Source organism: Oncorhynchus clarkii, chromosome 14 (assembly GCF_045791955.1).
Source record: "Oncorhynchus clarkii lewisi isolate Uvic-CL-2024 chromosome 14, UVic_Ocla_1.0, whole genome shotgun sequence".
Lineage (NCBI taxonomy): Eukaryota > Metazoa > Chordata > Actinopteri > Salmoniformes > Salmonidae > Oncorhynchus > Oncorhynchus clarkii.
The window spans coordinates 40,782,117-40,806,460 of NC_092160.1; the positions used below are offsets into that span (position 1 = coordinate 40,782,117).

The window sequence follows — 24,344 nt, forward strand, 5'->3', positions numbered from 1 at the left end:
AGTCTGGTGTGGTTCGGTCTAGTCTGGTGTGGTTCGGTCTGGTGTGGTTCGGTCTGGTGTGGTCTGGTTCGGTCTAGTCTGGTGTGGTTCGGTCTAGTCTGGTGTGGTTCGGTCTGGTGTGGTTCGGTCTGGTGTGGTCTGGTTCGGTCTGGTGTGGTTCGGTCTAGTCTGGTGTGGTTCGGTCTGGTGTGGTCTGGTTCGGTCTGGTGTGGTTCGGTCTGGTGTGGTCTGGTTCGGTCTGGTGTGGTTCGGTCTGGTGTGGTCTGGTTCGGTCTGGTGTGGTTCGGTCTGGTGTGGTCTGGTTCGGTCTGGTGTGGTTCGGTCTAGAGGTCGACCGATTATGATTTTTCAATGCCAATACCGATACCGATTATTGGAGGACCAAAACAGCCGATACCGATTAATCGGCCATTTAAAAAAAAAATGTATTTGTAATAATGACAATTACAACAATACTGAATGAACACTTATTTTAACTTAATATAATGCCTCAAATAAATAATGAAACAATTTGGTTTAAATAATGCAAAAACAAAGTGTTGGAGAAGAAAGTAAGAGAGGAGGACTGCATAACAGGCAGGCTCCTCGTGGAGTGCAATGAGAGGCAGGTGGTTAGAGCGTTGGACGAGTTAACTGTAAGGTTGCAAGAGTGGATCCCCGAGCTTCCCCTGAACAGGAAGTTAACCACTGTTCCTAGGCCGTCATTGAAAATAAGAACGTGTTCTTAACTGACTTGCCTAGTTAAATAAAGGTTAAGTAAAAGGTGTTAAAATAAATCGGCCAAATCGGTGTCCAAAAATACAGATTTCCGATTGTTATGAAAACTTGAAATCGGCCGACCTCTAGTTCGGTCTGGTGTGGTTCGGTCTGGTGTGGCGTGGTCTAGCGTGGTGTGGTCTAGCGTGGTGTGGTCTGGTGTGGTCTAGCGTGGGGTGGTCTAGCGTGGTGTGGTCTGGTGTGGTCTAGCGTGGTGTGGTCTAGCGTGGTGCGGTCTGGTGTGGCCTAGCGTGGCGTGGTCTAGCGTGGTGTGGTCTAGCGTGGTCTAGCGTGGTGTGGTCTGGTGTGGTCTAGCGTGGTGTGGTCTGGCGTGGTGTGGTCTAGTTTAGTGTAGTCTGGTGTGGTGTGGTCAAGTTTGGTGTAGTCTAGCGTGGTGTGGTCTGGTTTAGTGTAGTCTGGTGTGGTCAAGTTTGGTGTAGTCTAGCGTGGTCTGGTGCGGTGTGGTCTAGTTTAGTGTAGTCTGGTGTGGTCAAGTTTGGTGTAGGGTGGTGTGGTCTAGGGTGGTCTAGGGTGGTGTGGTCTAGGGTGGTGTGGTCTAGGGTGGTGCGGTCTAGCGTGGTGCGGTCTAGCTTGGTGTGGTCTAGGGTGGTGCGGTGTGGTCTAGCGTGGTGTGGACTAGCGTGGTGTGGTGTAGCGTGGTGTGGTGTAGCGTGGAGTGGTGTAGCGTGGTGTGGTCTAGCGTGGTGTGGTCTAGCGTGGAGTGGTCTAGCGTGGAGTGGTGTAGCGTGGTGTGGTGTAGCGTGGTGTGGTGTAGCGTGGTGTGGTGTAGCGTGGTGTGGTGTAGCGTGGTGTGGTGTAGCGTGGAGTGGTCTAGCGTGGAGTGGTCTAGCATTTATGTGGTCTAGTGTGGTGTGGTCTAGCGTGGTGTGGACTAGCGTGGTGTGGACTAGCGTGGTGTGGTCTAGCGTGGTGTGGTCTAGCGTGGTGTGGTCTAGTGTGGTGTGGTCTGGTGCGGTCTAGCGTGGTGTGGTCTGGTGCGGTCTGGCGTGGCGTGGTCTAGTGTGGTGTGGTCTGGTGCGGTCTAGCGTGGTGTGGTCTAGTGTGGTCTAGCGTGGCGTGGTCTAGCGTGGTGTGGTCTAGCGTGGTGTGGTCTAGCGTGGTGTGGTCTGGTCTAGTGTGGTGTGGACTAGCGTGGTGTGGTGTAGCGTGGTGTGGTGTAGCGTGGTGCGGTCTGGTGCGGTCTAGTGTGGTGTGGTCTAGCGTGGTGTGGTCTAGTGTGGTGTGGTCTAGTGTGGTGTGGTCTAGTGTGGTGTGGTCTAGTGCGGTCTAGCGTGGTGTGGTCTGGTGCGGTCTGGCGTGGCGTGGTCTAGTGTGGTGTGGTCTGGTGCGGTCTGGTCTAGTGTGGTGTGGTCTAGCGTGATGTGGTCTAGTGTGGTGTGGTCTAGTGTGGTGTAGCGTGGTATGGTCTGGCGTGGCCTAACGTGGTGTGGTCTAGCGTGGTGTGGTCTGGTGCGGTCTAGCGTGGTGTGGTCTAGCGTGGTGTGGTCTGGTGCGGTCTAGCGTGGTCTGGTGCGGTCTGGCGTGGCGTGGTCTAGTGTGGTGTGGTCTAGCGTGGTGTGGTGTAGCGTGGTGCGGTCTGGCGTGGTCTAACGTGGTGTGGTCTAGCGTGGTGTGGTCTAGCGTGGTGTGGTCTAGCGTGGTGTGGTCTGGTCTAGTGTGGTGTGGACTAGCGTGGTGTGGTCTGGTGCAGTCTGGCGTGGTCTAGCGTGGTGTGGTCTAGCGTGGTGTGGTCTAGCGTGGTGTGGTCTAGCGTGGTGTGGTCTAGCGTGGCGTGGTCTAGCGTGGCGTGGTCTAGCGTGGTGTGGTCTAGCGTGGTGTGGTCTAGCGTGGTGTGGTCTAGTGTGGTGTGGTCTGGTCTAGTGTGGTGTGGACTAGCGTGGTGTGGACTAGCGTGGTGTGGTCTAGCGTGGTGTGGACTAGCGTGGTGTGGTCTGGTCTAGTGTGGTGTGGACTAGCGTGGTGTGGTCTGGTGTGCCCGTTTGTCATTCTGTGCCAAAGTACTTCTGTCCAAAGTGTGTGGGGGCGACCGGGTGCAGCTCTGTGGTGAGCAGGGTGATCTCTGGGAACTCTTGGAGGATAGCCTTGGCACCTGGAGATGAAGAGAGAGGAGGATAATGTGTTACCTACCGTGTGGGGTGGAGAAGAGAGAGAGGAGGATAATGTGTTACCTACCGTGTGGGGTGGAGAAGAGAGAGAGGAGGATAATGTGTTACCTACCGTGTGGGGTGGAGAAGAGATAGAGGAGGATAATGTGTTACCTACCGTGTGGGGTGGAGAAGAGAGAGAGATGAGGATAATGTGTTACCTACCGTGTGGGGTGGAGAAGAGAGAGAGAGAGAGAGTAGGATAATGTGTTACCTACCGTGTGGGGTGGAGAAGAGAGAGAGAGAGAGGAGGATAATGTGTTACCTACCGTGTGGGGTGGAGAAGAGAGAGAGAGAGAGGAGGATAAAGTGTTACCTACCGTGTGGGGTGGAGAAGAGAGAGAGAGAGAGAGGAGGAAATGTGTTACCTACCGTGTGGGGTGGAGAAGAGAGAGAGAGAGAGGAGGATAATGTCTTACCTACCGTGTGGGGTGGATAAGAGAGAGAGAGAGAGAGGACGATAATGTGTTACCTACCGTGTGGGGTGGAGAAGAGAGAGAGAGGAGGATAATGTGTTACCTACCGTGTGGGGTGGAGAAGAGAGAGAGGAGGATAATGTGTTACCTACCGTGTGGAGAAGAGAGAGAGAGGATAATGTGTTACCTACCGTGTGGAGAAGAGATAGAGGAGGATAATGTTACCTACCGTGTGGGGTGGAGAAGAGAGAGAGGAGAATAATGTGTTACCAACCGTGTGGGGTGGAGAAGAGAGAGAGAGGAGGATAATGTGTTACCTACCGTGTGGGGTGGAGAAGAGAGAGAGAGAGAGGAGGATAATGTGTTACCTACCGTGTGGGGTGGAGAAGAGAGAGAGAGAGAGGAGGATAATGTGTTACCTACCGTGTGGGGTGGAGAAGAGAGAGAGAGGAGGATAATGTGTTACCTACCGTGTGGGGTGGAGAAGAGAGAGAGGAGGATAATGTGTTACCTACCGTGTGGGGTGGAGAAGCGAGAGAGAGGAGGATAATGTGTTACCTACCGTGTGGGGTGGAGAAGAGAGAGAGGAGTATAATGTGTACCTACCGTGTGGGGTGGAGAAGAGAGAGAGAGGAGGATAATGTGTTACCTACCGTGTGGGGTGGGGAAGAGAGAGAGAGGAGGATAATGTGTTACCTACCGTGTGGGGTGGAGAAGCGAGAGAGAGGAGGATAATGTGTTACCTACCGTGTGGGGTGGAGAAGAGAGAGGAGGATAATGTGTTACCTACCGTGTGGGGTGGAGAAGAGAGAGAGAGGAGGATAATGTGTTACCTACCGTGTGGGGTGGAGAAGAGAGAGAGAGGAGGATAATGTGTTACCTACCGTGTGGGGTGGAGAAGAGAGAGAGGAGGATAATGTGTTACCTACCGTGTGGGGTGGAGAAGAGAGAGAGGAGGATAATGTGTTACCTACCGTGTGGGGTGGAGAAGAGAGAGAGGAGGATAATGTGTTACCTACCGTGTGGGGTGGAGAAGAGAGAGAGAGGAGGATAATGTGTTACCTACCGTGTGGGGTGGGGAAGAGAGAGAGAGAGGAGGATAATGTGTTACCTACCGTGTGGGGTGGAGAAGAGAGAGAGGAGGATAATGTATTACCTACCGTGTGGGGTGGAGAAGAGAGAGAGGAGGATAATGTATTACCTACCGTGTGGGGTGGAGAAGAGAGAGAGGAGGATAATGTGTTACCTACCGTGTGGGGTGGAGAAGAGAGAGAGGAGGATAATGTGTTACCTACCGTGTGGGGTGGAGAAGAGAGAGAGGAGGATAATGTGTTACCTACCGTGTGGGGTGGAGAAGAGAGAGAGGAGGATAATGTGTTACCTACCGTGTGGGGTGGAGAAGAGAGAGAGGAGGATAATGTGTTACCTACCGTGTGGGGTGGAGAAGAGAGAGAGGAGGATAATGTGTTACCTACCGTGTGGGGTGGAGAAGAGAGAGAGATGAGGATAATGTGTTACCTACCGTGTGGGGTGGAGAAGAGAGAGAGGAGGATGATGTGTTTGGGTTGGAGTCCATGCTCAATCAACACCTGCACCGCCTCGATCACTGTGTTACCTGTACCTGGGACACACACACACTGTGTTACCTGTACCTGGGACACACACACACACACTGTGTTACCTGTACCTGGGACACACACACACACCAACACACACTGTGTTACCTGTACCTGGGACACACACACACACCAACACACACTGTGTTACCTAGACACACAGTTCAGTGCTAAAGTGCATGATGAGTAATTTTGTCTGAGACCTGAAGACTTCATTCATAAGATAACGGAGATACCGTGCAGCGGTACCGGGTCATTATGTTACTCAGCGGTACCGGGTCATTATGTTACTCAGCGGTACCGGGTCATTGTGTTACTCAGCGGTACCGGGTCATTGTGTTACTCAGCGGTACCGGGTCATTGTGTTACTCAGCGGTACCGGGTCATTGTGTTACTCAGCGGTACCGGGTCATTATGTTACTCAGCGGTACCGGGTCATTATGTTAGTCAGCGGTACCGTGTCATTATGTTAGTCAGCGGTACCGTGTCATTATGTTAGTCAGCGGTACCGGTTCATTGTGTTACTCAGCGGTACCGGGTCATTGTGTTACTCAGCGGTACCGTGTCATTATGTTACTCAGCGGTACCGGTCATTATGTTACTCAGCGGTACCGGGTCATTATGTTACTCAGCGGTACCGGGTCATTATGTTACTCAGCAGTACCGGGTCATTATGTTACTCGGCGGTACCGGGTCATTATGTTACTCAGCGGTACCGGGTCATTATGTTACTCAGCGGTACCGGGTCATTATGTTACTCAGCGGTACCGGGTCATTATGTTGTCTATTTTTTGTGTTGAATTTGATAAACTGCTGGTTCTAATGTACAGTGCCTTGCGAAAGTATTCGGCCCCCTTGAACTTTGCGACCATTTGCCACATTTCAGGCTTCAAACATAAAGATATAAAACTGTATTTTTTTGTGATGAATCAACAACAAGTGGGACACAATCATGAAGTGGAACGACATTTATTGGATATTTCAAACTTTTTTAACAAATCAAAAACTGAAAAATTGGGCGTGCAAAATTATTCAGCCCCCTTAAGTTAATACTTTGTAGCGTCACCTTTTGCTGCGATTACAGCTGTAAGTCGCTTGGGGTATGTCTCTATCAGTTTTGCACATCGAGAGACTGAAATGTTTTCCCATTCCTCCTTGCAAAACAGCTCGAGCTCAGTGAGGTTGGATGGAGAGCATTTGTGAACAGCAGTTTTCAGTTCTGTCCACAGATTCTCGATTGGATTCAGGTCTGGACTTTGACTTGACCATTCTAACACCTGGATATGTTTATTTTTGAACCATTCCATTGTAGATGTTGCTTTATGTTTTGGATCATTGTCTTGTTGGAAGACAAATCTCCGTCCCAGTCTCAGGTCTTTTGCAGACTCCATCAGGTTTTCTTCCAGAATGGTCCTGTATTTGGCTCCATCCATCTTCCCATCAATTTTAACCATCTTCCCTGTCCCTGCTGAAGAAAAGCAGGCCCAAACCATGATGCTGCCACCACCATGTTTGACAGTGGGGATGGTGTGTTCAGGGTGATGAGCTGTGTTGCTTTTACGCCAAACATAATGTTTTGCATTGTTGCCAAAAAGTTCAATTTTGGTTTCATCTGAGCAGAGCACCTTCTTCCACATGTTTGGTGTGTCTCCCAGGTGGCTTGTGACAAACTTTAAACAACACTTTTTATGGATATCTTTAAGAAATGGCTTTCTTCTTGCCACTATTCCATAAAGGCCAGATTTGTGCACTATACGACTGATTGTTGTCCTGTGGACAGAGTCTCCCACCTCAGCTGTAGATCTCTGCAGTTCATCCAGAGTGATCATGGGCCTCTTGGCTGCATCTCTGATCAGTCTTCTCCTTGTATGAGCTGAAAGTTTAGAGGGACGGCCAGGTCTTGGTAGATTTGCAGTGGTCTGATACTCCTTCCATTTCAATATTATCTCTTGCACAGTGCTCCTTGGGATGTTTAAAGCTTGGGAAATATTTTTGTATCCAAATCCGGCTTTAAACTTCTTCACAACAGTATCTCGGACCTGCCTGGTGTGTTCCTTGTTCTTCATGATGCTCTCTGCGCTTTTAACGGACCTCTGAGACTATCACAGTGCAGGTGCATTTATACGGAGACTTGATTACACACAGGTGGATTGTATTTATCATCATTAGTCATTTAGGTCAACATTGGATCATTCAGAGATCCTCACTGAACTTCTGGAGAGAGTTTGCTGCACTGAAAGTAAAGGGGCTGAATAATTTTGCACGCCCAATTTTTCAGTTTTTGATTTGTTAAAAAAGTTTGAAATATCCAATAAATGTCGTTCCACTTAATGATTGTGTCCCACTTGTTGTTGATTCTTCACAAAAAAATACAGTTTTATATCTTTATGTTTGAAGCCTGAAATGTGGCAAAAGGTCGCAAAGTTCAAGGGGGCCGAATACTTTCGCAAGGTACTGTATTTGTCTATAGTTAATGACAACATGTTAACAACAGGAACTTTTTCAACCATTTCATTATTTGCCTGGCTGAAAAAAACTCCAGGATTAGGAAAAATGACCCAACATTCAAGACATCGGTAATATCTTCCCCTTTTGCCAGAGATCTTTTTTACTTACTCAGTATTGGGTACATGAGCAGCACCTTCCTCCTGTTTATGTCTGGGGGGAACTTAGCATAGTAGACCTTAGCCTCCTGGGTCTCTTCATCACTCTGGATCAGGATCTTCCCGATGCGAATGGACCTACAACAGTCCCTCAGACCCTGCTCCATGGCCTCACCTGGGGGATGGACAGACACAGGTCCCTAAAGAGGTCAGGTATGTGAAATAACATGAAAAAAGCAGAAAAAGGGACATTTTTTCAGTAGAGGGGGGGGGGAAATACCAGACTCACCACTTCTCATAATGCTGACTCCACAGTTACCTCTCTCAAACTTTACACCTTCATACATGTGTCCTGTTGAGAGATGAAGCAGAATGTTATCAGCAGCATGTGGATAGTGTGTAAGGGGTGGGCGTGTAGAGGTTAGGGGTCAGCGTGTAATTAGGGCGTCCACCCACAGTGCTCAGAATGACAGAAATCGCATTTAGAATATAGTAATTCATAATGAACAGAACATGCAAGTCGAGGATGCAACGATGTGAGGTAAGCAGGAATCAGGAGGATAGAATTATGGTCAGATTTGCCAAGTGGAGGACGAGGGAGTAAAGGTGGTCTAGAGTTATTTTCCCTCTGGTTGCACATTTAACATGCCGGTAGAAATGAGGTAAAAACGGATTTCAGTTTCCCTGCATTAAAGTCCCCGGCCACTAGGAGCGCCGCCTCAATGAGCGTTTTCCCGTTTGCTCATTGTCACTGTAATTTCATAATTCCAATATGTTTTCTTTAATTGAATTCACTTAGTCCATTTTATGAGAATTTGTAAGATTCTTATTTGCATAAAATAGACAGAGACCAGTCTTATCAAAAATAGATAATAGTATTTATTCTCGGAGCGCGCTGCCATGTAACCACGAACAACAGTTTATATACAAAATATGACGTCATAGGTTATAAAATATTCTTTCTCCCAACAGTTCAAAAGTTAATTCGAGATAAACCTTCTGAAGTCTTCATCCATCACCATTCAGCAGACAGTTCCAGCTAATGGAAAACCTAAGAAAACACACACTGCCTTATCTAAAGATCCCAGAGCTAAGTGGAGTCGATTCAACCATAGGTTAATGACCCTTTCTGCTTTACTTAAAAAAAAACACTTCCAGTCTTCTCCAACCTGGCTGGAATGGTATTTAATTACCCCCTGTATCAGGCTCCACAATCCCTCACTTATGAATTCATATTGTTAATCAGATATAATAAAACAGAGTATAGGTTTACTTAGTTACAATTCTATTTAAAATGGGGATACTGTTTAGTCATTATTCATAAAATTCCTAACTCATTGAGTGCAGTCTTAGTGCCAGCATCGGTCTGTGGTGGTAGACAGCTACGAAGAATATAGATGAGAACTCTTTTGGTAAATAGTGTGGTCTACAGCTTATCATGAGATACTCTACCTCAGGCGAGAAAAACCTCAAGACTTCCTTAGATTTCGTGCACCAGCTGTTGTTTACAAATATACATAGACCACCACACCTTGTCTTACCAAAGGGTGCTGTTCTATCCTGCCGATACAGTGTATAAACCACCAGCTGTATGTTATTCATGTCGTCGTTCAGCCACGACTCAGTGAAACATAAGATATTAGTTATTATTGTCCCGTTGGTAGGATATACGTGCCCGTAGTCTATTTTATTATCCAATGATTGTACGTTGGCTAATAGAACCGATGGAAAAGGCCTACTACCCTCTCGCCATCGGATCCGTGTCTTTCTCCTGTGAATGACGGAGATGAGGGCCTTGTCGGGTGTCTGGAGTAAATCCTTTGCGCCCGACTCGTTAAAAAACGTATTCCAGGGTGAGTGAGTAATCGCTGTCCTGATATCTAGAAGCTCATTTCGGTCACAAGAGACGGTGGCAGAAACATTATGTACAAAATAATTTAGATATTTAGAAAATACACTGCTCAAAAAAATAAAGGGAACACTAAAATAACACATCCTAGATCTGAATGATTTAAATATTCTTATTAAATACTTTTTTCTTTACATAGTTGAATGTGCTGACAACAAAATCACACAAAATTGATCAATGGAAATCAAATTGATCAACCCATGGAGGTCTGGATTTGGAGTCACACTCAAAATTAAAGTGGAAAACCACACTACAGGCTAATCCAACTTTGATGTAATGTCCTTAAAACAAGTCAAAATGAGGCTCAGTAGTGTGTGTGGCCTCCACATGCCTGTATGACCTCCCTACAACGCCTGGGCATGCTCCTGATGAGGTGGCGGATGGTCTCCTGAGGGATCTCCTCCCAGACCTGGACTAAAGCATCCGCCAACTCCTGGACAGTCTGTGGTGTTGGTGGATGGAGCGAGACAGGATGTCCCAGATGTGCTCAATTGGATTCAGGTCTGGGGAACGGGCGGGCCAGTCCATAGCATCAATGCCTTCCTCTTGCAGGAACTGCTGACACACTCCAGCCACATGAGGTCTAGCATTGTCTTGCATTAAGAGGAACCCAGGGCCAACCGCACCAGCATATGGTCTCACAAGGGGTCTGAGGATCTCATCTCGGCACCTAATGGCAGTCAGGCTACCTCTGGCGAGCACATGGAGGGCTGTGCTGCCCCCCAAAGAAATGCCACCCCACACCATGACTGACCCACCGCCAAACCGGTCATGCTGGAGGATGTTGCAGGCAGCAGAACGTTCTCCACGGCGTCTCCAGACTGTCACGTCTGTCACATGTGCTCAGTGTGAACCTGTTTTCATCTGTGAAGAGCACAGGGCGCCAATTCTCTGGCAAATGCCAAACGTCCCGCACGGTGTTAGGCTGTAAGCACAACCCCCACCTGTGGACGTCGGGCCCTCATACCACCCTCATGGCGTCTGTTTCTGACCGTTTGATCAGACACATGCACATTTGTGGCCTGCTGGAGGTCATTTTGCAGGGCTCTGGCAGTGCTCCTCCTTGCACAAAGGCGGAGGTAGCGGTCCTGCTGCTGGGTTGTTGCCCTCCTACGGCCTCCTCCACGTCTCCTGATGTACTGGCCTGTCTCCTGGTAGCGCCTCCATGCTCTGGACACTACGCTGACAGACACAGCAAACCTTCTTGCCACAGCTCGCATGGATGTGCCATCCTGGATGAGCTGCACTACCTGAGCCACTTGTGTGGGTTGTAGACTCCGTCTCATGCTACCATTAGAGTGAAAGCACCGCCAGCATTCAAAAGTGACCAAAACATCAGCCAGGATGTTAGGAACTGAGAAGTGGTCTGTGGTACCACCTTCAGAACCACTCCTTTATTGGGGGTGTCTTGCTATTTGCCTATAATTTCCACCTGTTGTCTATTCCATTTGCACAACAGCATGTGAAATGTATTGTCAATCAGTGTTGCTTCCTAAGTGGACAGTTTGATTTCACATAAGTGTGATTGACTTGGAGTTACATTGTGTTGTTTAAGTGTTCCCTGTATTTTTTTGAGCAGTGTAGATCTAATAGGCTACTTTGAAGAAAGGTAAGACATGCCTCAATACGTTCACATTTCAAACAATTATTGGGGCGGCAGGGTAACCTAGTGGTTAGAGCGTTGGACTAGTAACTGAAAGGTTGCAAGTTCAAATCCCCGAGCTGACAAGGTACAAATCTGTCGTTCTGCCCCTGGGCCGTCATTGAAAATAAGAATTTGTTCTTAACTGACTTGCCTCGTTAAATAAAGGTCAAAAACAAAAAGGTTTTCAAAATGCCTACTGCCTCCAGCGAAGTGCGAAGTGCTGAAAAAAGAATGTTGACATTTCCGTCTGTTGACATTCCATGTTCAAAACAACTGGGGAGAAAATTATTTTTGAATGGACTGCTAGAAATTCCAACACGGGAACGCCGCCCTCTTTCTAGAGCTCTGACGTTCCAACCTGAAGATCAATGACGTCATGATTTGTCCAAGTTCCCACCAGATGCTGCAGCAGCTCTCTGTCTGACCGACTTTCCACTCAAAGGCTCTGTTTCTGTATGCTGTTCGGTGTGATAAACAAGATGCATACATAACGAAAACATGTCACAAATATACTGTACACGTGCCAATTTAATTCCACTAAATTATGCAAATGCCCCTGCAGACCGATAAGCATGTCATCTGGTATTTCCATCAATGAAGAAGCTATAAAACATTATTTCACAATGGGATTTTCTTCTTCTCACAGACAATTTCATTCATATAAAAACAGCTAACGGAAACTCTGCTATAGGAGTGGTCACAGTGCACTCTGAGTAGGGGTTAGGGAGTAAGAGTCAGTACCTGTAGGAGTGGTCACAGTGCACTCTGAGTAGGGGTTAGGGAGTAAGAGTCAGTACCTGTAGGAGTGGTCACAGTGCACTCTGAGTAGGGGTTAGGGAGTAAGAGTCAGTACCTGTAGGAGTGGTTACAGTGCACTCTGAGTAGGGGTTAGGGAGTAAGAGTCAGTACCTGTAGGAGTGGTCACAGTGCACTCTGAGTAGGGGTTAGGGAGTAAGAGTCAGTACCTTTAGGAGTGGTCACAGTGCACTCTGAGTAGGGGTTAGGGAGTAAGAGTCAGTACCTGTAGGAGTGGTCACAGTGCACTCTGAGTAGGGGTTAGGGAGTAAGAGTCAGTACCTGTAGGAGTGGTCACAGTGCACTCTGAGTAGGGGTTAGGGAGTAAGAGTCAGTACCTGTAGGAGTGGTTACAGTGCACTCTGAGTAGGGGTTAGGGAGTAAGAGTCAGTACCTGTAGGAGTGGTCACAGTGCACTCTGAGTAGGGGTTAGGGAGTAAGAGTCAGTACCTTTAGGAGTGGTCACAGTGCACTCTGAGTAGGGGTTAGGGAGTAAGAGTCAGTACCTGTAGGAGTGGTCACAGTGCACTCTGAGTAGGGGTTAGGGAGTAAGAGTCAGTACCTGTAGGAGTGGTCACAGTGCACTCTGAGTAGGGGTTAGGGAGTAAGAGTCAGTACCTGTAGGAGTGGTCACAGTGCACTCTGGGTAGGGGTTAGGGAGTAAGAGTCAGTACCTGTAGGAGTGGTCACCGTGCACTCTGAGTAGGGCAGCTGGTTCAGTCCTTCTTCCACCACCAGTCTGATCTGAGGAGGAAGATCAACAGTTTCAACTCTTCATGCTCTTTTTTCCATGAAATGAACGATTGTAGTTACTAGCTAGCTGATGACTTCTCAAAAGGAATCTTACCAGTCGGTCTGCACAGAACACAAAATCCCCTCTGCTGGTTGTCCTGCAAAACACAAACAAACATAATTTGTCCTGCTGAGGCCACAGCATCTTGTTACCTTGCTCCCACGTCTGAGTTGAGTACACACACACACGGCGCCGGAGAAGATGGCTGATGTTTTTACATGTTCCTAACCGATTGTCATTTTATGTTTGTTTTTTTGCGTTGTTTGTAACTTATTGTGTACATAATGTTGCTGCTGCCGTCTCTTATGACCGAAAATAACTTCTGGACTTCAGAACAGCGATTACTCACCACGGACTGGCAGAGGCTTTTGTTTTTCCCTTAACGAGTCAGACGAGCCTGACATACTGCTTTCCCGGGAACAAAACCCAAATCCCCGTCATTTGCGTGAAGAAAAGAGGATGGAGGTCGGGGTGCCTTCTGAGAATTCGTAGGCGATTGAATAAACCCCCCTTGCCTTCTGTCCTACTAGCTAATCATTGGAAAATAAAATCAATGACCTACGAGGAAAATTAAACTACCAACTGTGATATCTTATGCGTCACAGAGTTGTGGCTGAACGACGACATTATCAACATACTGGTTGGTTATACGCTGTACCAGCAGGATAGAACAGCGGTGTCTGGTAAGACAAGGGGCAGCGGACTAATGCTTATATGTAAACAACAGCTGGTGCACGATATCTAAGGAAGTGTCAAGGTTTTGCTCGCCTGAGGTAGAGTATCTCATAATAAGGGGCAGCAGGGTAGCCTAGTGGTTAGAGCGTTGGACTAGTAACCGGAAGGTTGCAAGTTCAAACCCTCGAGCTGACAATCTGTCGTTCTGCCTCAGAACAGGCAGTTAACCCACTGTTCCTAGGCCGTCATTGAAAATAAGAATTTGTTGTTAACTGACTTGCCTAGTTAAATAAAAAAATAAAAAAATAAATTAAAATAAATAAAATAAGCTGTAGACCACAATATAGATAAATAGAGAGTTTATCTGTGTATTTCGTAGCTGTCTACATACCACCAGACTGATGCCGACACTAAGACAGCAATGAGCTGTATACCACCATACGCAAACAGGAAACCGGAGACGGCACTCCTAGTGGCCGGGGACTTTAATGCAAATTTCTATCTTCATGTTAAATGTGCAACCAGAGTGGGGAAAAACTAACTCTAGACCACCTTTAACCCCACACAGAGACGCGTACAAAGCTCTCCCTCGCCCTCCATTTGGAAAATCACACCATAACTCTATCCTCCTGATTCCTGCTTACAAGCAAAAAATGCTCCCCGCAGCCAATGTGAGTAACATTCACAAGGCCAGACGGATTACCAGGGTGTGTACTGCGAGCAAGCGCTGACCAACTGGCAAGTGTCTTTCTTCACTGACATTTTCAACCTGTCCCTGTCTGAGTCTGTGATACCAACATGTTTCAAGCAGACCATCATAGTCCCTGTGCCCAAGAACACTGCCAAAATGACTACCGACCTGTAGCACTCAGGTCTGTAGCCATGAAGTGCTTTGAAAGGCTGGTCATGGCTCACATCAACATTATCCCAGAAACCCTACACTCCAATTTGCACACTGCCCTAACAGATCTACACATTATGCAATCTATATTGCACTCCACACTGCCCTTTCCCACGTGGACAAAAGGAAAACTAATGTGAGAATGATATTCATTGACTACAGCTGAGCATTCAGCACCATAGTGCCCTTAAAGCTCATCACTAAGCTAAGGACCCTGGGACTAAACACCTCCCTCTGCAACTGGATCCTGGACTTGATGGGCCACCCCCAGGCGGGAAGGGTAGGTAACAACACATCTGCCACGCTGATCCTCAACATAGGGGCCCCTCAGGGGTGCGTTCTCAGGCCCCTCCTGTACTCCCTGTTCATTCATGACTGCACGGCCAGGCACGACTCCAACACCATCATTAAGTTTGCCGATGACACAACAGTGGTAGATCACTGACAATGACGAGACAGCCTATAGGGAGGTCAGCGACCTGGCCATGCGGTGCCAGGACCTCTCCCTCAAACTGATCAAGACAAAGGAGATGATTGTAGACTACAGGAAAAGGAGGACCAAGCACACCCCCATTCTCATCGACAGGGCTGTAGTGGAGCAGGTTGAGAGCTTCAATTTCCTTGGTGTCCACATCACCAACAAACTAACATGGTTCAAGCACACCAAGACAGTCATGAAGAGGGCACGACAAAACCTATTCCCCTCAGGACACTGAAAAGATTTGGCATGGATCCTCAGATCCTCAAAAGGTTCAACAGCTGCACCATCGAGAGTATCACTGCCTGGTATGGCAACTGCTCGGCCTCCGACCGCAAGGCACGACAGAGGGTAGTGTGTACGGCCCAGTACATCACTGAGGCCAAACTTCCTGCCATCCAGGACCTCTATACCAGGCAGTGACAGAGGGAGGCCCTAAAAATGTTCAGACTCCAGCCACCCTAGTCATACACTGTTCTCTCTGCTACCGCACGGCAAGCGGTACCGGAGCGCCAAGTCTAGGGCCAAGAGGCTTCTAAACAGCTTCTACACGCAAGCCATAAGACTCCTGAACATCTAATCAAATGTCTACCCAGACTATTTGCATTGACCCCCCCCCCTCTTTTTACTCCGCTGCTACTGTTATTATCTATGCATAGCCACTTGTACATACTACCACTTGTACATACTACCACTTGTACATACTACCTCAATTACCTTGACTAATCAGTGCCCCGCACATTGACTTGTTATCCCCCTGTATGTAGTCTCGCTATTGTTATTTTACTGCTGCTCTTTAATTACTCGTTACTTTTATTTCTTATTCTTATTTTTTAAACTGCATTGTTGGTTAGGGGCTGGTAAGTCAGCATTTCACTGTACACCTGTAGTATTCAGCATTTCACTGTGAGGTCGACACCTGTTGTATTCAGCATTTCACTGTGAGGTCTACTACACCTGTTGTATTCAGCATTTCACTGTGAGGTCTACTACACCTGTTGTATTCCGCATTTCACTGTGAGGTCTACTACACCAAGTCAAACACTCACTTGTCTCTGATGATGGTCTGTAATTCTAGTATCTGACTGTTAAGAGGAAGCAGTTTCAGTTGAGGTCCAAGGTTTAACACATCTGGGCCGAGCCCACCACCATTCGGACAGTTCCCGTTCAAACGCTGTTTGTCGACGTCATCAACCGCCTCAGAGCTTGGCGCCACCGGAACGCTGCTGCTGTTACTGCTCGCGGCGAACCGAACATGCTTCGTTAAGTTATGTTCTTGGCCGGTAGTAACGTTATTTAACGACTGGTTGTGGCAGGGCATGTTGCTGTACTCACTGTATATTGTTAAAACCGAATAAAGTTCGCTATTTGCTGACAACGAGCCGTACGTGTCGCAACGTTGGTGACGTCAACACATCCGCCTGGCTTCAGGAAATGACGACAATTCCCACAACACTTAGTAAGGTCACAAGTACGTGATTGTTTACAAATCGTTTCAATCAGAGGAGTAAAAACCTACATTACAAGCAAAACGTCGAAATATAATTTAATTAGGTATATAAGGACCACATGTTTCGAAATAGCCACATAGATAGCTATTATGATTTTATTCCTTCAAAAAATAATAATGAAAGACGATAAGGGTGCAAAGGTCGTTCTAATAGGAAATGACGGAAGTTTGTTCGTTATCGACCCCGCTTTCCTTAGGTAAGATGGCTCCGCTGTTGGTCCCACTGGAATGCGTTTTACACCTGCAGAGAAGAAAATTAGCTATTTTACTTCAACAGACAAGTTTTTATCATGCTTGGCGAGGAGGTAACAAACCGAATGGGAAGCAACGGAAACAACAGACTACTTATTTGGTGAGGGGAGAAGGACACTGTTCTGAGAGTCACACTTTCGACACAAGCTGACAAGGGCACATCAACATGTTATAACGTTATCCGGGTTTGGGATGACCGTATAAGTGATATTATAGTAATATGTGTCAGCTACCAGAAAGTTAAGCTAACCAAGCTTGTGGTGTCTGTTTTCACAAGATTGCCATGGCTGTCAATGTTTTGCTAGGTTGGTAGCCTTGCCTGCTACTCGACGTATCCGGCAAGTTGAGGTGAAAGTGATTTCGACACATGACTAACTAGCTAAATATACTTTGAATACTAACTGAAGTTACACCTCATACGTAGCTTGCTGGGTTAATTTTTTGTCGCTGAGGTATATAGTTTGTGGGCTCCAGTGAGTGGGTCACGTGTTGACCATTTACAGTTGTCATTTGGTAGAAGCTCTTATCCTTCCACGATTTACAGGAGTAATTAGGGTTAAGTGTCTTGCTGAAGGGCACATCGACAGATTTTTCACCTAGTCGGTTCAGGGATTCGACCCAACGCTCTTAACCGCTAGGCTGTCTGCCTACTTTGGAACTGACAGAGTAAAAGAGTGTCCGTGCACAGTATGTCCCGTGAGATAAGACTGGGCATCCCAACCTTGAACCGACTGATATTGCCTGAACTTGGCAGACACCGTTGGCGTATTCATTAGGCCAAATGTGTTGCAAAACCTTTCTTAAACGGAAGCTAACGAAACTGGGAGGGACCGACCTGAATTTGTCCAATAGAAACTCTAGAAATGTTCCGTTTTGCAACTGTTTGGACTAATTATTACACCCCAGGTTGTATAAGCCAGCTAGTACTACAGTTATGATGACAGACTTTACACATAGTAGTTGGACAACACTGTCAAGGTGGTTTTACAAAACGGATATAAAAGATGATCCTGCATGTTCTGGCATATAGCTAGCTCTTGATGTCTAAAATCATCTCTATAGGTTGTAAAACACGTATTCCACCAGGAGCACTGTCTCAATTTGTTCCTGACACACTGGGTTTGTTCCTGACACTCCGTTCCATAAGTCATTGGACGAAGGTGTCTTCTGTAGGGGGGAGTTTTAAGATCCCTGACGTTCGGTCTCAACATTAACATGTATTGCTTGTTAAATACAAAAAAAATTGCTTGCTGTACGGTTTTGGAAGCATAATGACCTTATCTTTACTATTAGCGAGAAATAGTTTTTTTAAAACTAAAGATTAAACGGCCTTGTTAGGGTTATGCTTCCCAGACGACTGTGTCTCCAAGTTACAACACTTGTTTACGGATAACAGATGGAATATGAGGCGACCAGCTGTGCTGCTTAGCTATCTAGCGTGGCTCTGAACATGTCAGATGGAGGCGCACATGGCTGTATGTATCTGTGCTAAACTTCTACAGTAAGATATTTGTACGTTTAACTTTCTCACTCATCATTATTTACAATTCCTTCAGGATTACCGTAATCATAGTAGCATCCACATTAATGTAGAAGTGTTTAGAAATATATTCTATTCTTATTTACAATAAGTGACTCAATACATTATTTACCATTCAGTTCAATTGGGCACAAAATAATCTAAACACAACCAAAACAAACTTAAAAAGCATCAACAAGTTTGTAGTCATTGCATGCTATGAATATGGGACCAAATACTTAACTTTTCACTACTTTAATACACAAGTGAATTGGTCCCATTGCTTTTGGACCCCTAAAATGGGGGGACTATGTACAAACATGTCCGTAATTTGAAAACTGTTAACCAGTATACATTATCAGTTCTGTCTGATAAATAGTATAGAGCTGTAATGTACTCAGTGAATTGGATGTTTGTTTCCCCTGTTCAGAGACCATTACTAATTTAAGTTGTTGGGTGTATGTTCCAGCCAACATCCTCTTATTACCAGGTTCTGACCTCCTAGATAGTGCAGTTCCTGCTATTAGCTGAAATTTTTTTTTGAAGACCCTTCCTCCCTCAATGCTACAGGGATAGTTCACCCGAATTACAAAATTACATTGGTTTCCTCACTGTGTTTGCAGTCTATGGACAAGGGACCTATATTAGCATTTTTGCATGTCTAAATCATCCTAAAGTATCAACAAATTGATTGTGTAACTCAATGTTACTTGTACACCTTTCAAACAACATGTTTTTCTGTCTACTTCTTGCTTTTCTTTATGTATACATGGAAGGTATTGCTGACGACTGAGTATGGAATAGTGAATCTACTTGAAAATGTAATGCAAGACTTGAAGATGGCTGTCTGGCAATGATCAACAACCAATTAGAGGGTGCTAATATAGTCCTCTTCCGTGTGTATTAAGACCCCTATACTTTTTCCACATTTAGTTGTTACAGCCTTATTCTACACACTACACTTCCTTATTCTACACACTACGCGGCCTTATTCTACACACTACACGGCCTTATTCTACACACTACACACTACACGGCCTTATTCTACACACTACACTGCCTCATTCTACACACTATACAGCCTTATTCTACACACTACACGGCCTTATTCTACACACTACACGGCCTTATTCTTCACACTACACTGCCTCATTCTACACACTACACTGCCTCATTCTACACACTACACGGCCTCATTCTACACACTACACAGCCTTATTCTACACGACCTCATTCTACACACTACACAGCCTTATTCTACACACTACACAGCCTCATTCTACACACTACACTTCCTTATTCTACACACTACGCGGCCTCATTCTACACACTATACAGCCTTATTCTACACGACCTCATTCTACACACTACACTGCCTTATTCTACACACTACACAGCCTCATTCTACACACTACACAGCCTCATTCTACACACTACACTGCTTTATTCTACACACTACACTTCCTTATTCTACACACTACGTGGCCTCATTCTACACACTACGTGGCCTCATTCTACACACTACGCGGCCTCATTCTACACACTACACAGCCTTATTCTACACACTACACGGCCTTATTCTACACACTACACTTCCTCATTCTGCACACTACACGGCCTCATTCTACACACTACGCGGCCTCATTCTACACACTACGCGGCCTCATTCTACACACTACACGGCCTCATTCTACACACTACACGGCCTCATTCTACACACTACACGGCCTCATTCTACACACTACACGGCCTCATTCTACACACTACACGGCCTCATTCTACACACTACACTGCCTTATTCTACACACTACACTGCCTTATTCTACACACTACACTGCCTTATTCTACACACTACACTGCCTTATTCTACACACTACACTGCCTTATTCTACACACTACACAGCCTTATTCTACACACTACACTGCCTTATTCTACACACTACACGGCCTTATTCTACACACTACACAGCCTTATTCTACACACTACACAGCCTTATTCTACACACTACACTTCCTTATTCTACACGACCTCATTCTACACACTACACGGCCTTATTCTACACACTACACGGCCTTATTCTACACACTACACGGCCTCATTCTACACACTACACGGCCTCATTCTACACACTACACTGCCTCATTCTACACACTACACGGCCTCATTCTACACACTACACGGCCTCATTCTACACACTACACGGCCTCATTCTACACACTACACGGCCTCATTCTACACACTACACGGCCTCATTCTACACACTACACGGCCTCATTCTACACACTACACGGCCTCATTCTACACACTACACGGCCTCATTCTACACACTACACGGCCTCATTCTACACACTACACGGCCTCATTCTACACACTACACGGCCTCATTCTACACACTACACTGCTTTATTCTACACACTACACTTCCTTATTCTACACACTACGTGGCCTCATTCTACACACTACGCGGCCTCATTCTACACACTACGCGGCCTCATTCTACACACTACACAGCCTTATTCTACACACTACACGGCCTTATTCTACACACTACACTTCCTCATTCTGCACACTACACGGCCTCATTCTACACACTACGCGGCCTCATTCTACACACTACACGGCCTCATTCTACACACTACACGGCCTCATTCTACACACTACACGGCCTCATTCTACACACTACACGGCCTCATTCTACACACTACACGGCCTCATTCTACACACTACACTGCCTTATTCTACACACTACACTGCCTTATTCTACACACTACACTGCCTTATTCTACACACTACACTGCCTTATTCTACACACTACACTGCCTTATTCTACACACTACACAGCCTTATTCTACACACTACACTGCCTTATTCTACACACTACACGGCCTTATTCTACACACTACACAGCCTTATTCTACACACTACACTTCCTTATTCTACACGACCTCATTCTACACACTACACGGCCTTATTCTACACACTACACGGCCTTATTCTACACACTACACGGCCTCATTCTACACACTACACGGCCTCATTCTACACACTACACTGCCTCATTCTACACACTACACGGCCTCATTCTACACACTACACGGCCTCATTCTACACACTACACGGCCTCATTCTACACACTACACGGCCTCATTCTACACACTACACGGCCTCATTCTACACACTACACGGCCTCATTCTACACACTACACGGCCTCATTCTACACACTACACGGCCTCATTCTACACACTACACGGCCTCATTCTACACACTACACGGCCTCATTCTACACACTACACGGCCTCATTCTACACACTACACGGCCTCATTCTACACACTACACGGCCTCATTCTACACACTACACGGCCTCATTCTACACACTACACGGCCTCATTCTACACACTACACGGCCTCATTCTACACACTACACGGCCTCATTCTCTACACGGCCTCACTACACGGCCTCACTCTACACACTACACGGCCTCACTCTACACACTACACGGCCTCACTCTACGGCCTCACTCTACACACTACACGGCCTCACTCTACACACTACACGGCCTCACTCTACACACTACACGGCCTCACTCTACACACAACACGGCCTCATTCTACACACAACACGGCCTTACTCTACACACAACACGGCCTTATTCTACACACTACACGGCCTTACTCTACACACTACACGGCCTCATTCTACACACTACACGGCCTTATTCTACACACTACACGGCCTTACTCTACACACTACACGGCCTTATTCTACACGGCCTTACTCTACACACTACACGGCCTTACTCTACACACTACACACAATACCCTATAAAGACAAAGGGTAAACAGGTGTTTAGACATTATTGCAAATTTATAAAAAAAAATAAAACATACTTTATTTACTTAAGTATTCAGACCCTTTGCTATGAGATTTGAAATTGAGCTCAGGTGCATCCTGTTTGTTCTGATGAAACCAATATTGAACTCTTTGGCCTGAATGCCAAGCGTCAAGTCTGGAGGAAACCGGACACCATCCCTACGGTGAAGCATGGTAGTGGCAGCATCACGCTGTGGGGATGTTTTTCAGCGGCGTGAACTGGGAAACTAGTCAGGATCGGGGCAAAGATGAATAGAGCAAATTACAGAGAGATTCTTGGTGAAAACCTGCTCCAGAGCACTCAGGACCTCAGACTGAGTTAAAGGTTCACCTTTCAACAGGACAACGACCCTAAGCACACAGCCAAGTCATCGCAGGAGGGGCTTCGGTACAAGTCTGAATTTCCTGGAGTGGCCCAGCTAGAGCCCAGACTTGAACCCGATCAAACATCTCTGGAGAGACCTGAAAATAGCTGTGCAGCGACGCTCACCATCCAACCTCACAGAGCTTGAGAGGATCTGCAAAGAAGAATGGGAGAAACTCCCCAAATACAGGTATGCCAAGCTTGTAGCGTCGTACCCAAGAAGACTTGAGGCTGTAATCACTGCTAAAGGTGCTTCAACAAAGTACTGAGTAAAGAGTCTGAATACTTAGTGGGGCAAAAAAGTATTTAGTCAGCCACCAATTGTGCAAGTTCTCCCACTTAAAAAGATGAGGCCTGTAATTTTCATCATAGGTACACTTCAACTATGACAGAAAATGAGAAAAAAAATCCAGAAAATCAAATTGCAGGATTTTTAATGAACTTATTTGCATATTGTGGTGGAAAATGAGTATTTGGTCACCTACAAACAAGCAAGATTTCTGGCTCTCACAGACCTGTAACTTCTTCTTTAAGAGGCTCCCCTGTACTCCACTTGTTACCTGTATCAATGGCACCTGTTTGAACTTGTTATCAGTATAAAAGACACCTGTCCACAACCTCAAACAGTCACATTCCAAACTCCACTATGGCCAAGACCAAAGAGCTGTCAAAGGACACCAGAAACAAAATTGTAGACCTGCACCAGGCTGGGAAGACTGAATCTGCAATAGGTAAGCAGCTTGGTTTGAAGAAATCAACTGTGGGAGCAATTATTAGGAAATGGAAGACATACAAGACCACTGATAATCTCCCTCGATCTGGGGCTCCACGCAAGATCTTACCCCGTGGGGTCAAAATGATCACAAGAACAGTGAGCAAAAATCCCAGAACCACACGGGGGGGACCTAGTGAATGACCTGCAGAGAGCTGGGACCAAAGTAACAAAGCCTACCATCAGTAACACACTACGCCGCCAGGGACTCAAATCCTGCAGTGCCAGACTTGTCTCCCTGCTTAAGCCAGTACATGTCCAGGCCCGTCTGAAGTTTGCTAGAGAGCATTTGGATGATCCAGAAGAAGATTGGGAGAATGTCATATGGTCAGATGAAACCAAAATATAACTTTTTGGTAACTCAATTCGTCGTCTTTGGAGGACACAGAATGCTGAGTTGCATCCAAAGAACACCATACCTACTGTGAAGCATAGGGGTGGAAACATCATGCTTTGGGGCTGTTTTTCTGCAAAGAGACCAGGACGACTGATCCGTGTAAAGAAAGAATGAATGGGACCATGTATCGTGAGATTTGAAGTGAAAACCTCCTTCCATCAGCAAGGGCATTGAAGATGAAACGTGGCTGGGTCTTTCAGCATGACAATTATTCCAAAAACACCGCCCGGGCATTGAAGGAGTGGCTTCGTAAGAAGCATTTCAAGGTCCTGGAGTGGCCTAGCCAGTCTCCAGATCTCAACCCCATAGAAAATCTTTGGAAGGAGTTGAAAGTCCATGTTGCCCAGTAACAGCCCCAAAACATCCCTGCTCTAGAGGAGATCTGCATGGAGGAATGGGCCAAAATACCAGCAACAGTGTGTGAAAACCTTGTGAAGACTTACAGAAAACGTTAGCTTCTATTATGTGTCATGTATGCACAGATCTGCAACCAACATTTCCCCATGGGGACATAAGTCGTCATCCTAAAAACAAATCACACCTTATAGCAGGAACAGCACCATCTACTGGTCAGAATCTGTTTATGTCAGGATGTAGAATGAGACATAAATTAGACATTTAAGTTTAGGTTTATCTGAACAGGGCAAACAAACCTCACCAAATTCACTGAATACATTATTATATGAAGAAACAATACTCAGAGCCGTAGCTCCATACTACTTGTCTCAGAACTGATACTATGTACTGGTCGTGGGATGGTGTGGGGGGGTCCGTGTCTGTCAGAACTGATACTGTGTACTGGTCGTGGAATGGTGGGGGGGTCCGTGTCTGTCAGAACTGATACTGTGTACTGGTCGTGGGATGGTGGGGGGGTCCGTCTCTGTTAGATCTGATACTGTATACT

The 24,344-nt window shown here is 46.4% G+C and overlaps 2 protein-coding genes across 2 annotated transcripts in view; one reads left to right on the top strand and one right to left on the bottom strand.

Annotated features, from left to right (window-relative positions):
- Positions 1-426: 426 nt before the first annotated feature.
- LOC139366108 (uracil phosphoribosyltransferase homolog) lies at positions 427-16,175 on the bottom strand. The gene is made up of 7 exons (XM_071103208.1): positions 15,802-16,175; positions 12,753-12,795; positions 12,580-12,649; positions 7,846-7,908; positions 7,570-7,731; positions 4,860-4,958; positions 427-2,866 (listed from the first exon to the last, which is right to left on the bottom strand). Exons 1-7 carry the CDS (start codon positions 16,071-16,073, stop codon positions 2,760-2,762), a joined length of 816 nt encoding a protein of 271 aa, XP_070959309.1. The 5' UTR covers positions 16,074-16,175; the 3' UTR covers positions 427-2,759.
- A 54-nt stretch (positions 16,176-16,229) lies between these two features.
- LOC139366600 (iron-sulfur clusters transporter ABCB7, mitochondrial-like) overlaps positions 16,230-24,344 on the top strand; it is a 48,792-nt gene continuing 40,677 nt past the window's right edge. The window contains exon 1 of the mRNA XM_071104283.1: positions 16,230-16,614. Coding sequence (XP_070960384.1) covers positions 16,420-16,614 — 195 coding nt within the window. The 5' untranslated portion in view covers positions 16,230-16,419. The remainder of the gene's footprint in view (positions 16,615-24,344) is intronic.